The sequence below is a fragment of the Thamnophis sirtalis genome, unplaced genomic scaffold (assembly GCF_051295495.1).
Source record: "Thamnophis sirtalis isolate CommonGarterSnake01/CBP01778 unplaced genomic scaffold, rThaSir2_p1.2 scaffold_8, whole genome shotgun sequence".
NCBI lineage: Eukaryota > Metazoa > Chordata > Lepidosauria > Squamata > Natricidae > Thamnophis > Thamnophis sirtalis.
Genome location: NW_028261388.1, coordinates 30,165,466 through 30,178,203, shown reverse-complemented (window position 1 = coordinate 30,178,203; position 12,738 = coordinate 30,165,466). Strand labels below are relative to the sequence as shown.

At 44.9% G+C, this 12,738-nt stretch overlaps 1 protein-coding gene across 3 annotated transcripts in view; it reads left to right on the top strand.

The window, feature by feature from the left end:
• The first annotated feature begins 3,132 nt into the window (after window positions 1-3,132).
• ZDHHC23 (zDHHC palmitoyltransferase 23) overlaps window positions 3,133-12,738 on the top strand; it is a 14,805-nt gene continuing 5,199 nt past the window's right edge. For 2 of the 3 annotated variants that reach the window (XM_087721333.1, XM_087721332.1), the window contains exons 1-3: window positions 3,337-4,130; window positions 10,151-10,855; window positions 11,959-12,126. In XM_087721333.1, the coding sequence (XP_087577459.1) occupies window positions 3,985-4,130; window positions 10,151-10,855; window positions 11,959-12,126 (1,019 nt within the window). In that variant the 5' untranslated portion in view covers window positions 3,337-3,984. Of the gene's footprint in view, window positions 3,307-3,336; window positions 4,131-10,150; window positions 10,856-11,958; window positions 12,127-12,738 lie in introns of those variants that run through there. The other variant, XM_087721334.1, reaches the window with a different exon arrangement.

Below are 12,738 nucleotides of genomic sequence, written 5' to 3'. Positions count from 1 at the left end.
AAGGGAATAGATGGTACCTGCTCAACAGTAACTGTGAGATGCATCTGGGAGTTCTGGTAGATAACTTAATATGAGCTATCAGTATGCTGCAGCTGCCAAAAATACCAGCTTAGGCTGCATTAACAGAGAGGCAGAATCAAGAGCAGATAAAGTGTTATAATACCTTGGCAAGAACACACATGGACTATGGCATCTAGTTTTAACTGCCATAATATAAAAAATATTGAGACTCTGGAAAAAGGCAAGGAAAAGCAAAAAGATCATTAGGAGATTGGAGGCTAAAGGATATTAACAACACATGCATGAACTAAGTATGTCTAATCTAATGAAAAGAAGGACTAGGGGTGATATGATGAAGCAATGGATGGAAACTAATCAAGGAGAGATCCAAGCTAGAAATGAGACATTTCCAGACAAGGAGAAAAATAAACCAGTAGAATGGCTTGCCTTCAGAAACTCTGGGTGCTCCATCGCTGGAGATTTTTTAAGAAGAAACTAGGCAGCGCTTTGTCTGAAATGGTATGGGGATTGAAATGAAGACCTCCAAGGTTCCTTCCAACTGTCATTCCACTCCACTCCATTCCATTCCAAAAGCAATTAGAAAATGAAATCTCTACATGGTTAAAGACAAGAATATTATTAAGCTAGTTAATCCTGAATCTTTTAATGTAATTGTTACTTTGTGTCATAGACCTAGGCAAAAAGTTTCTATATTCCACCCACCAGAATTAAATAGCTGTCTTGTACTACAAATAGGTGAAAAAAAACTAGATCACTTGTATTTCTTCTACTGCCACTTTGTAATAGGGGTAAGGACTCATATCAACCAGTTATCTTGTAAGTAAATGTTGATAAACTACCTCTGTTATATGGATCTATTATTATATTGTTTGTCTTCCCACAAATGTATGGCTAAATAGAAACATTTTCATGGAAATTTAAAAAATGGAATACAGCTGGTCAACTTACAACAATTCATTTAGTGACCATTTCAAGTTACAACAACACTTAAAAATGACTTACAATTGTTCCTCACAACATTCCCACAATCATCTCATCAACATTTGGGTGCTTGGCAACTGGCATCTATTAGCGCATAATGGGGTGAGCTTCCATTACTTGGTCCAGCTCCTTCCCACCTATCAGTTCAAAATATGCAAATATGATAAGATAAACAGGTAAAATTGGTGGGGAGGTAACAGTGTTCGGTGAGCTTGGTGTATAGTATTCCATGACCATGGAAGCGTCTTCAGACAATGCTGACTCCCATGGATAAAAAATGGCTGAGCATGCCGTCCCCAAAGTTGAACACAATTGGACAATGGAAACTTTAACTTTATCTTATGTATTTACAACAGTTGTAGCATCCTGGTGTTATGTGATGGCCATTTGCAACCTTCCTAGATGTCTTTGAACAAGCAAAATCAATGGGGGAAGCCAGATTTGCTTACTACATGATTCACTTAACTGCAATGATTCACGTTAACAACCATGGCAAAAAAGATCATAAAATTGGGGCTGACTCACTTAATAATTGCCTTGCTTAGCCACCAAAATTCTGGTCTCAACTGTGGCTTACCAAGGACTACTATATACATAATGGCTGTTTAACTAATATGTAATTACATTTTTTTAAAAAAAAGTAGATTAAGATCTTTTAATTCTTTTGAAAGAAGTCATAAAATAGGAAATGAGATCTTACTCAGCCACCTACATTATCAAAGGCAGGGCTAAAAACCATCACTAGTTTATAATTTGAACTGTTTAAGAAGAAATTTGATTTTTCTGTTTTAGTGCATCTTAGTGGCAGGAAATGGGCAGACCCTATATTAGCTTTGCCTTTATGTGTGAATATTAAGAACTAAGAATAAATGTATGTTTTGACTACAAAATGGATACCAATAAGTTCGTTTTTATGGCATTGTGTTCTTCCTTATAATTGTTTCTTTTTTGCCTGCTACTAGAAAAATAGACCTGAAAGGTTTTTGCCTGCCGCAGATAAAATCAATCGATCCAATATCCTTCTTGTAATTACAGCATGGCATCGTAAATTTGCTGAAGTAATTTAACCATCAATCGATGAACCTAACTCATTTGATGGGGGAGAAATGCAAGACAGCCAAAATAAGCAGACCAAATCGATTGGTGGGCGAAACTCGGGAGCAAAAACTTTTGGGGCATGAAAGTAGTAAGATCCGAATTGTACATCAATTCAACATATTTAGCTCCTGACAACATAATTTAACTACTGTATATGGGTTGGATCTGAATGCAAGACCACAAAGTAGTTGGCAATTGTACTGTTAATCTAGTATGTGTTGCTCTCCATATTTATAGTCAATGGAATCTTCACCAAGTATATTGTGGACCAGTTCTCGTAAAGACTATGCTCACAGTCTGTAGAGATATTCAGTCTCCAGGTCATTGTTGTCCTAAAGGTGCTTTTTTAGCAGGCAACTGGACTTCTTTGTTTTTTCTTTGAAGACGTTGCACTTCTCTTCCAAAAAGCTTCTTCAGCTCTGACAGGATAGTGGGGAATGGAAGGATTTATGCTTCTTGCAGACAGCTGGTCATTTGCATCCTTTTAGAGGGTTGTTAAAGCACTTGGGGGTTTATCTCAGTGGTGGGATTCACTTACCTTCCCTATCAGTTTGCAAATATGAGTGTGCTCACTCAATTGCCACCTGCGCAGAAGGTCATGCATTATGTGGAGGTGGGTGGGCGGAGCCTCCTGCAGCCGCCGCTACCAGTTTGCCTGAATGGGAGAGAACTGCTGAATACCACCTCTGGTTTATCTGTGTCCTCAGGGTCACCTGAGTAGTGCTTCTGGTTCCTGTAGTCTGCAATTTTTTCTCTGGAAATCCATTCCTACTCCCACACCATTCAAAGGGTGTTCATCCCAAATTGTATAGCTAAAAGCCTGTAGAGATTCTCAGTCATCCAGGTCATGGTTGTCCCAAAGGTGCTTTTTCAGGAGGTTACTGGACTTTCTTGTTTTTTCTTTGAAGACGTTTCCCTTCTCATCCAAGGTCTGACAGGATAATCCTTCCATTCCCTACTATCCTGTCAGAGCTGAAGAAGCTTCTAATCTGAGAAGCGAAACGTCTTCAAAGAAAGAAAGAACCGTTGCTGCCTCCTGAGGAAGCACCGTTGGGTCTACGCTCGCAGCTGTTCTACAAGGCAAGCCTGGGCACTAACTGAGATTCAGGCAAACCACGCCTTCGCTATCCTCCCGGCAGTGGGCCGATCTCCGTGATGTCACAAAGGGGAAACAAAAAACGAAGAAAAGACCGGCGTTCTAAAGAAGCCGGAAGCTTCAGGTTGCCGTGAGGACACTTAGGGGAGAACTGCAAGAAGGGAGAGCCGGTGCCTCGAAAGCAGGAGGGATTGAAAGGAAACAAGGCGGGGCGCGTCGAGAATCCCACCAATCGTCGTGGCCCAGGAACGGCTGGGAACCTTTCTTCCCTCGCCTTCACGGAGTTGGAAAGCAAGGACGGCCACGGGAGTCGCGGGGCGGGGGTGTCACGGATTTGGCAAGAATCGCTTGCAATGAAGGTTAACAGCGGCGGTGCTTTGCTCTCATGGTACATGGTTCAATAATAATAATAATTACTACTACTGATAAGTGTAATAAGGAATCCTGTTGCTTTATCTAAAGCATCCATTCCTTACAGGAATCCTGTATTACTCGGTGCACGGTCGCAGGTAGTTAAGTGGAGTTACCGCTAAGTGGAGTTACCTTGGAGAAAGTCTTTCCGCCCATCAGCGTTTACTGACGACTTTTGTCTGCCCGAATCTTTTTTTCTTCAACGTTCAGCGTTCGGCGACTTACTCCCCTCCCCCGAGTTCTTTAAAGCGTTGAACGGATCTCGGTCCCTCCCCACCCACCCACGCACTCTCACGCTTCTATTCCGATGCGGGTCGCGGTCGGAGCAAGGTCCCGTTGTTGCTGCTGTTGCTGCTGCTGCCGTGCGTGGCTGAAACATGGTCAAGAGGCCGGGGAAAAGAGCCCGAGCCCAGGAGGTGGAAGAGACGCTCTGTTGCTGCGAGTATCTCAATCGGAAGGGCCAAAGGAGCCACCTAGCGGCCTGTCTCTGCGATTGCGAGGACCTCGACGAGTGCTGTGAAAGGTGAGAAGAGGGGGGGGGGGAGGGGGGCTGTTTCTGAGGATTTACTCAAGCTTGGGAGTTCGTTAGGGAGGAGGCGGGGAGACTCGTGGCTTGTGGGCATGTCACTGGCCTTAATGGCTAGCTCTGGATTTCTGCATGGTTTAGTATATAGTACCTGTTAGGATAGATCAGAGGTCTTCAAACCTGGCAACTTTAAGACTTGTGGACTTCGCTATCCTCCCGGGGTTGAAGTCCACAAGTCTTAAATTTGCCCAGTTTGGGGACCCCTGGGATAGATTGTCGGTCCCTACCCTCATGGTTGGTAGACTTAGACTTACTTTGTCACTTTGTATGTACATTAATCGGCATCCATTAAAATGAAATTTTGTTGCATACAGCTATGCTGGCTGGAGAATTCTGGGAATTGAAGTCCACAAGTCTTAAAAGTTGCCAAGTTTAGGGACCCCTGGGATAGATTGTCGGCCCCCTCGCTATCCTCCCAGGGTTGAAGTCCACAAGTCTTAAATTTGCCCAGTTTGGGGACCCCTGGGATAGATTGTCGGTCCCTACCCTCATGGCTGGTAGACTAAGACTGACTTTGTCACTTTGAATGTACACTAATCGGTATACATTAAAATGAAATTTCGTTGCATACAGCTCTCAAAAGGGTCTCCACCTCTAGTATATACTCCATAAACATAAGGTGACCAGATTTTCAGATTGGAAAAGAGGGACACCCTTTACCGGGGGGGGGGGGGGGGGGGGGCCTTGATTAAAAAAAAATTTTTTTGTCAAAAGCTCACCCCAGGACACTGAAACCAGCATAAATACGAATCTGTTGCCAAACAAAATTTTGATCACGTGACCATGAGGATGCTGCAACGGTCGCTAAGTGTGAAAAATGGTCGCAACGGTCGCTAAGTGTGAAAAATGGTCGCAACGGTCGCTAAGTGTGAAAAATGGTCATCAGTCACTTTTTTCAATGCCATTGTAACTTTGGTCACTAAATGTTTTCCCCCTCCTCGAGACTCCTCACTTCTTCCTTCATTCCTCTTGCTGATCTACCTTCACCTTATCTGTCTTCTGCTCTTTCCCTCTCTTCCTTCCTTCCTCCCTCCTTCCATCCTCTTCTTTCCTCACTCACTCCCTTCCTCCTTTTTTCTCTTCCTTCCTCCTTCCATTCTTTATACGATATAAAATTCAATGAGGGTGAAACACACCAAATCTGGCAAAGCTGCCTTGCACCAACCTGGCCTGCCCATAGAATAGCAGCCACTTTGAGACACATAAACCTGGTGTGAACATATTGCATCACAAAGATTTGCAAAGATCACATTTGCAAAAAGGAACATTTCTTGTAGTAAATACATTTTATAAACAATTTAAAAGTAAAAATCCCCCCAAAATAATAAAAAAGGTATTCTATAAATAAAGGAAATCCTTAAAAACCATTGTTAAGTATTACACCAGCAATAATTTATACTGTCACCATTTCAAACTATCATCAGAAATACGAATCTGTTGCCAAACATCAACATTTTGATCGCGTAACCATGAGGATGCCACAACGGTCGCTAAGTGTGAAAATGGTCGCTAAGTGTGAAAAATGGTCATCAGTCACTTTTTTCAATGCCATTGTAACTTTGGTCACTAAATGTTTTCCCCCTCCTCGAGACTCCTCACTTCTTCCTTCATTCCTCTTGCTTATCTACCTTCACCTTATCTGTCTTCTGCTCTTTCCCTCTCTTCCTTCCTTCCTCCCTCCTTCCATCCTCTTCTTTCCTCACTCACTCCCTTCCTCCTTTTTTCTCTTCCTTCCTCCTTCCATTCTTTATACGATATAAAATTCAATGAGGGTGAAACACACCAAATCTGGCAAAGCTGCCTTGCACCAACCTGGCCTGCCCATAGAATAGCAGCCACTTTGAGACACATAAACCTGGTCTGAACATATTGCATCACAAAGATTTGCAAAGATCACATTTGCAAAAAGGAACATTTCTTGTAGTAAATACATTTTATAAACAATTTAAAAGTAAAAATCCCCCCAAAATAATAAAAAAGGTATTCTATAAATAAAAGAAATCCTTAAAAACCATTGTTAAGTATTACACCAGCAATAATTTATACTGTCACCATTTCAAACTATCATCAGAAATACGAATCTGTTGCCAGGCATGGGACTGGCTGGGGAAGGAGGGAGGGAGGGAGGGAGGGGGAGAACATGAGTGTGTGTATCCCTCCTTCCTTCAGCCCAACACTCTTGCTGGCATTCTGGCCAGACGAGAGGGACTGCAGAGGGTCTAGGGCAGCGAGCCATTCAATCAATGGGAAACTTGCCTCTTGGAAGGAATGACCCGGTTTGGCTCCCACTTTCAACAATCAAACAGAGAAGCGAAGAGGCAGGACAGACGAAGCGGGAGCCAAGCCGGGCTAGAGTGTTGGGCTGAAGGAAGGAGGGATACACACACTCGTGTTCTCCCCCTTCCTCTCTCTCTCTCTCTCTCTCAAATGGCAAATCGCTGCTGGGAGCCCGGTCTCATTTGGGGGAGGGGGAGGAAGCAAGCCTTTTTCCATTTCAAGGAGCTGCCGCTCCTCCCCCCCACCTCTTAGAAGTCCAGCCAGCTGCCTGCCAAGCTCTCCACGGAGACTAGTATCCAGCCGGATTTCTTGAATCCCCGCGTGTGTGCAAGGCAGCTAGGCAGGCTCTGCTTGGGAGGACCAGGCTATGGAGGGCATAGCATGGTCATCTCAAGCGAAGCTCCCCTCCCCCGCAAACTGCATTGCCCACACGCGCGGGGATTCAAAGGATCCAGCCGGATTTCTTGAATCCCCCGCGTGTGTGCACAAGACAGCTAGGCAGGCTCTGCTTGGGAGGACCAGGCTATGGAGGGCATAGCATGGTCATCTCAAGCGAAGCTCCCCTCCCCCGCAAACTGCATTGCCCACACGCGCGGGGATTCAAAGGATCCAGCCGGATTTCTTGAATCCCCGCGTGTGTGCGCAAGGCAGCTAGGCAGGCTCTGCTTGGGAGGACCAGGCTATGGAGGGCATAGCATGGTCATCTCAAGCGAAGCTCCCCTCCCCCGCAAACTGCATTGCCCACACGCGCGGGGATTCAAAGGATCCAGCCGGATTTCTTGAATCCCCCGCGTGTGTGCGCAAGGCAGCTAGGCAGGCTCTGCTTGGGAGGACCAGGCTATGGAGGGCATAGCATGGTCATCTCAAGCGAAGCTCCCCTCCCCCGCAAACTGCATTGCCCACACGCGCGGGGATTCAAAGGATCCAGCCGGATTTCTTGAATCCCCGCGTGTGTGCGCAAGGCAGCTAGGCAGGCTCTGCTTGGGAGGACCAGGCTATGGAGGGCATAGCATGGTCATCTCAAGCGAAGCTCCCCTCCCCCGCAAACTGCATTGCCCACACGCGCGGGGATTCAAAGGATCCAGCCGGATTTCTTGAATCCCCCGCGTGTGTGCACAAGACAGCTAGGCAGGCTCTGCTTGGGAGGACCAGGCTATGGAGGGCATAGCATGGTCATCTCAAGCGAAGCTCCCCTCCCCCGCAAACTGCATTGCCCACACGCGCGGGGATTCAAAGGATCCAGCCGGATTTCTTGAATCCCCCGCGTGTGTGCACAAGACAGCTAGGCAGGCTCTGCTTGGGAGGACCAGGCTGTGGAGGGCATAGCATGGTCATCTCAAGCGAAGCTCCCCTCCCCCGCAAACTGCATTGCCCACACGCGCGGGGATTCAAAGGATCCAGCCGGATTTCTTGAATCCCCCGCGTGTGTGCACAAGACAGCTAGGCAGGCTCTGCTTGGGAGGACCAGGCTATGGAGGGCATAGCATGGTCATCTCAAGCGAAGCTCCCCTCCCCCGCAAACTGCATTGCCCACACGCGCGGGGATTCAAAGGATCCAGCCGGATTTCTTGAATCCCCCGCGTGTGTGCACAAGACAGCTAGGCAGGCTCTGCTTGGGAGGACCAGGCTATGGAGGGCATAGCATGGTCATCTCAAGCGAAGCTCCCCTCCCCCGCAAACTGCATTGCCCACACGCGCGGGGATTCAAAGGATCCAGCCGGATTTCTTGAATCCCCGCGTGTGTGCGCAAGGCAGCTAGGCAGGCTCTGCTTGGGAGGACCAGGCTATGGAGGGCATAGCATGGTCATCTCAAGCGAAGCTCCCCTCCCCCGCAAACTGCATTGCCCACACGCGCGGGGATTCAAAGGATCCAGCCGGATTTCTTGAATCCACGTGCATGTGGGCAATGCCGCTAGGCGGGCGGGCAACCCGCTTGCTGACACGCTGGACGCGGCAGGGCAGGGGCCCGCGGCCGGGAGCGGCTTCTGGCGGCTACCGGGCGGCGATCTCACACCATCCGCTCGCGGCTCTTAATACTCACCAGTCAGCGCAGCTGCAACCTCTTTCGTCTTTTGGTGAAAGGAAATGGAGACTCGCGCAGACGTGCTGAAAATTTCCAATCCCAGCCAGCTCACTGATTGGCTGGAGTCCAGGCCAATCCAATCAGTGAGCGGGCAGGCTGGGCTGGCTTAAATTTGTAGGTAGGTAAAAGCACACTTTTTTTGGCGCTCGCAGCTCCCGCCCATCAGCTGCTAGCTTGCTGGGCTGGCTCATCGGTAGGATAGAGAACAAAACGATGAGCCAGCCCAGCAAGCTAGCAGCTGATGGGCGGGAGCTGCGAGCGCCCAAAAAAGCGTGCCTTTTAAAAAGGCGGGCGGGACGCGGGAAAATGCGTTTGAAGGCGGGTGTGTCCCGCCAAAAGCGTGACGTCTGGTCACCTTACATAAACATGACAAAATAAATAAATACATAAATACGAAATTATGCATGTACCCACATGCATATTACATGACGGAGAAATAACACAGTTTAGTTTGGATGTATACATGTACATGGCGAAAGAAACAAATCTTGCGAGTTTACCAGACGGATGACATGGGGAACAAAGCAGTTACAGAATCTGGTAGTCTTCCTAAAAATACTTCAAACCCTCCTCCCAAGGGGGAGCAACAGAAACAGACCGTGAAGTGGATGTGTAGGATCTCTAACAATGCTTTGAGCTCTAAGCACATAGTGCTTATAAGCGGTATCGTGAAGGACAGGAAGCGAGCTTCCTATAATCTTCTCTTCTGTCCTTATCACTCTCTGAATGGACTTTCTCTCTGAGGCACTGCAGCCACCAAACCAATTGTGATGCAGTTTGTTAAAACACTCTCAGTCATGCTTCTGTAAAAAGTGGCCAGGATAGAGGGAGAAAGATGTCCTCTCCTCATCCAATGCAGGCGCTGGTTTGCATGCTTCACTAAGGATGACCTGTGGAAAGACCAGTTCAGATTGTTAGTTATCTGCACCTACAAATACTTTATACTGTTGACCACCTCTACAGCTGCATCCTTGATACTCTACTACCTCTACCTGTACTACTTACTACCTGATAGTCCAGATAGATAAAAAAAGATTCTGCCTTTCCCTTCTGACTCATTGGGTCTACATGTCCCTTCTTTCTGGGCAAATAGTCTTGTTGATTAGAGATGCTATTGCCTTGCGTAGGTTAAAATGTAAAAGCAGAAGACGAACTTCCCACCAACTGTTGTATTTTTGCTGACAGCATGGAACGGTTTTCCTTGAATCACTGCCCCCCAAGTGTGTTGGATTACTGTATTCATCACTGCTAGATTTGAAAGTGATGGGAATTGTGGTCCAGTTCAATTAGCTGACAGTAGAGTTGAAGTGTTGAAATGTGACATGTGTTATCTGCTGGACTATGACTCTGCTTCCCTTGGGTGGGGTGTAAAGAACAGAAACTTGTCTGAAGCTGGTGATTGTCCAAATGTGTTACTGCTTTTTCTTGTATGAACATGTCCTTAGAAAAGTATGCTTCTCTCCTGTAAAAGTAGAATCTAAAGATTTTCTCCCTGCAAGTTTGATGCGGTGCAAGTTAATGTGACAGAAGCTAGCAGAAATGTTTTTCTTGTTCTGTTTGGTATATTATGAGCAGAGTCTGTGCTTTTTCCTAACAGATGGATGACTTGCAAGACTTTACCTCCCGGAATATTGGAGAGAATCACAGAAACCTTCACGGATCGTTTCCGTTTTCCATGGATTCGAGGGGCTGTAAAGATCGATATCAGCCTCCTTCCGCCAATCATCTTGCTTCCTTTTTTCCTTCACATAGCAGCCTTGCACTTCCTTTTGGCCCTCATCATCCTGATATCGCTTCCTATACTAGTACTATGGTATTACTACCTCACACATAGGAAGAAAGGTCAGACTCTCTTTTTCTTAAGCCTGGGCCTATTCTCCCTAGGTTACATGTACTATGTATTTCTCCAGGAAGTGGTTCCCAGGGGCCATGTGGAATACAGTCAGGTGGCTCTTCTTACTTGTGGGTTAATTCTGATGCTTGTAGCCCTACATCGAGCCAAGAAAGATCCTGGCTACCTTTTCAGCCAAATGAACAGCGACAAAACACTTCGCCAAGACAGTTGCAGTAATAACATGTTCAATAAGAATGGCCTGGGAAACTCCAATGGGCTTTGCAGAGTACCTGTCTCAGGTGTTGCTGTACACACTAACACTGAGAGCTACTCCGGAACATTGGAAGCAGAGACGAGTCAGGGCGCAAAAGACTGGTGCACCAAATGTCAGTTGGTTAGACCAGCTCGAGCTGGACACTGCCGAATATGTGGCAGGTGTGTGAAGAGACTGGATCATCACTGTGTTTGGTACGTTTCTTAGTTGGCCTTGAATTTTTTCCTAACTCTTCTGTTTGCAGCAAGCTGTAGTTCTCTCTGAAATATTTTTCTACCTTGGTTTTATCTGTACATGAGTGGTTCCATTGACTTGTTATCTCTGTTGAACAGATTGTGTTCCTAAGCCTTTATCTTTAGGCTTTCTTGTGTTTGCCATTACTTGGGGAATTTCTGTTCAAAGTTACAAATATCAGTATTCCCATTTCTAACCAGAGGCGGCAGAAGTGAAATGCAGGGTTTTCTGCAAGTAAATCATACCATCAGGATGTAAGAGTTGAAGGAACTTTGGATATCATCTATTAAAGCCCCCTGTTTAATGCAGGATGAACTCTACCACCGCGGAGCATTATCACTAATCTTCCAACTCGCATGAAAGAAACCAGAATGATTTCTTTCAGAGCTTCACGTATTCTTTAGGGTGGAAAATCAGAGTTATCTGCACACATCATCTTGGGCCTGTTTTCTGTGATTTAAATTGCCTCCATGGATATAAGGCTTATCCAAGATTTGGAATGATTTCTTTATTTAAAAAACTGACATGGAACTTGGCAGAGGTGAACAGAAGAGCAAATTGGGGCATTTAAGATAAGCAGACAGTGAATTGTGTGCAGCATTTGCTAACAATTTGGACAATTCTTACCCAAATGCAAGGCATTTGTTAAACAGCAAGCACATAGTCTTTGAAGTATATGAATAGAATTTATGCACATTTGGGGCATTCAATCTTTTGGAATATAGATTATAAACACTTCTGCTTGAGATTGTTCCTGTTTCAGCAATGAGATTTTTTTTGGGTAGTAGCTCCTATTAAGCAATATAACATGCTGTTCCTGAATTATATTTACACAAGTGTCTCTTGACCCCCCCCCAAAAAAATCTGCTTTCTTTTCTCATTTGTCATGTGTACCTATCTTTTGTCCAAATCACAAAGTAGTTGTGTTTATTTTGTAAGCTGTGAAGAGACAGTTATTTCAGATTTTTTTTAAATGAAGACAAGTATTTAATGAGCACTTTAGATTCTACCTTTTTCTAAATCATGTTACTGTAATATCATATTTCCCCTTTGTTTCTTGAAGGATTAACAACTGTGTTGGAGAACAGAACCATCAAGCTTTTGTCCTTGCCCTCTTCCTTTTTCTAGTCACTTCAATGTATGGAATTTCTTTGACTTTGGATACCATTTGTAGGGGAAAAAACACCCTCAGTGCTCTGTTCTACTGTCCTGGTGTCTATGGAGAATACAGGTGAGAGAATGCTCACTAACTTGATAGGTTCAAGTCAAGATAATCCCTAGAAGAAAATTGTGGGAATTCTATTTTTTTTTAGTCTATGTAATAGTTTTATTTGCTCGTTTACATGAGAAATTTTGCACTTTCATAAGGAAAATGTAATTGCTTTCCAATGTGATGCATTGGGAGCTTAATGTTACACACACTTCTGTGGAGGAAATTTCCATCATCTCAAATGTCCTGGGTTCTTTTTGTCTGCTAGTGAGAGTTCTCATACTTTATTCTTTCTTGCCTTTTTTAATTGAAAAGAGAATAATTCTGTAACTTCGCTTATATGGGGTGTGCTTACTTTTTAAATAATCTGTGTTGGGTTAAAATCTTGAGTTTATTTCAGTTATTTCTGGAGAAAAAAGTTAAACCATTTATTTGCAGTTATTTAATTCTATCTTTCCTCCCTAAAATAGTCATAGACATGTGTGCTAAAAAGAGTAAAATGATATTCACAAAAAGTAACTGGCAATAACATTAATAGGCCATCTAGCAAGTAACAGTTGCATACCAAAGGACTGAAGTATCCTTCTAGATCAGCTTTATACTAAAAAAGGGGAAACAAACACATCACCTGGG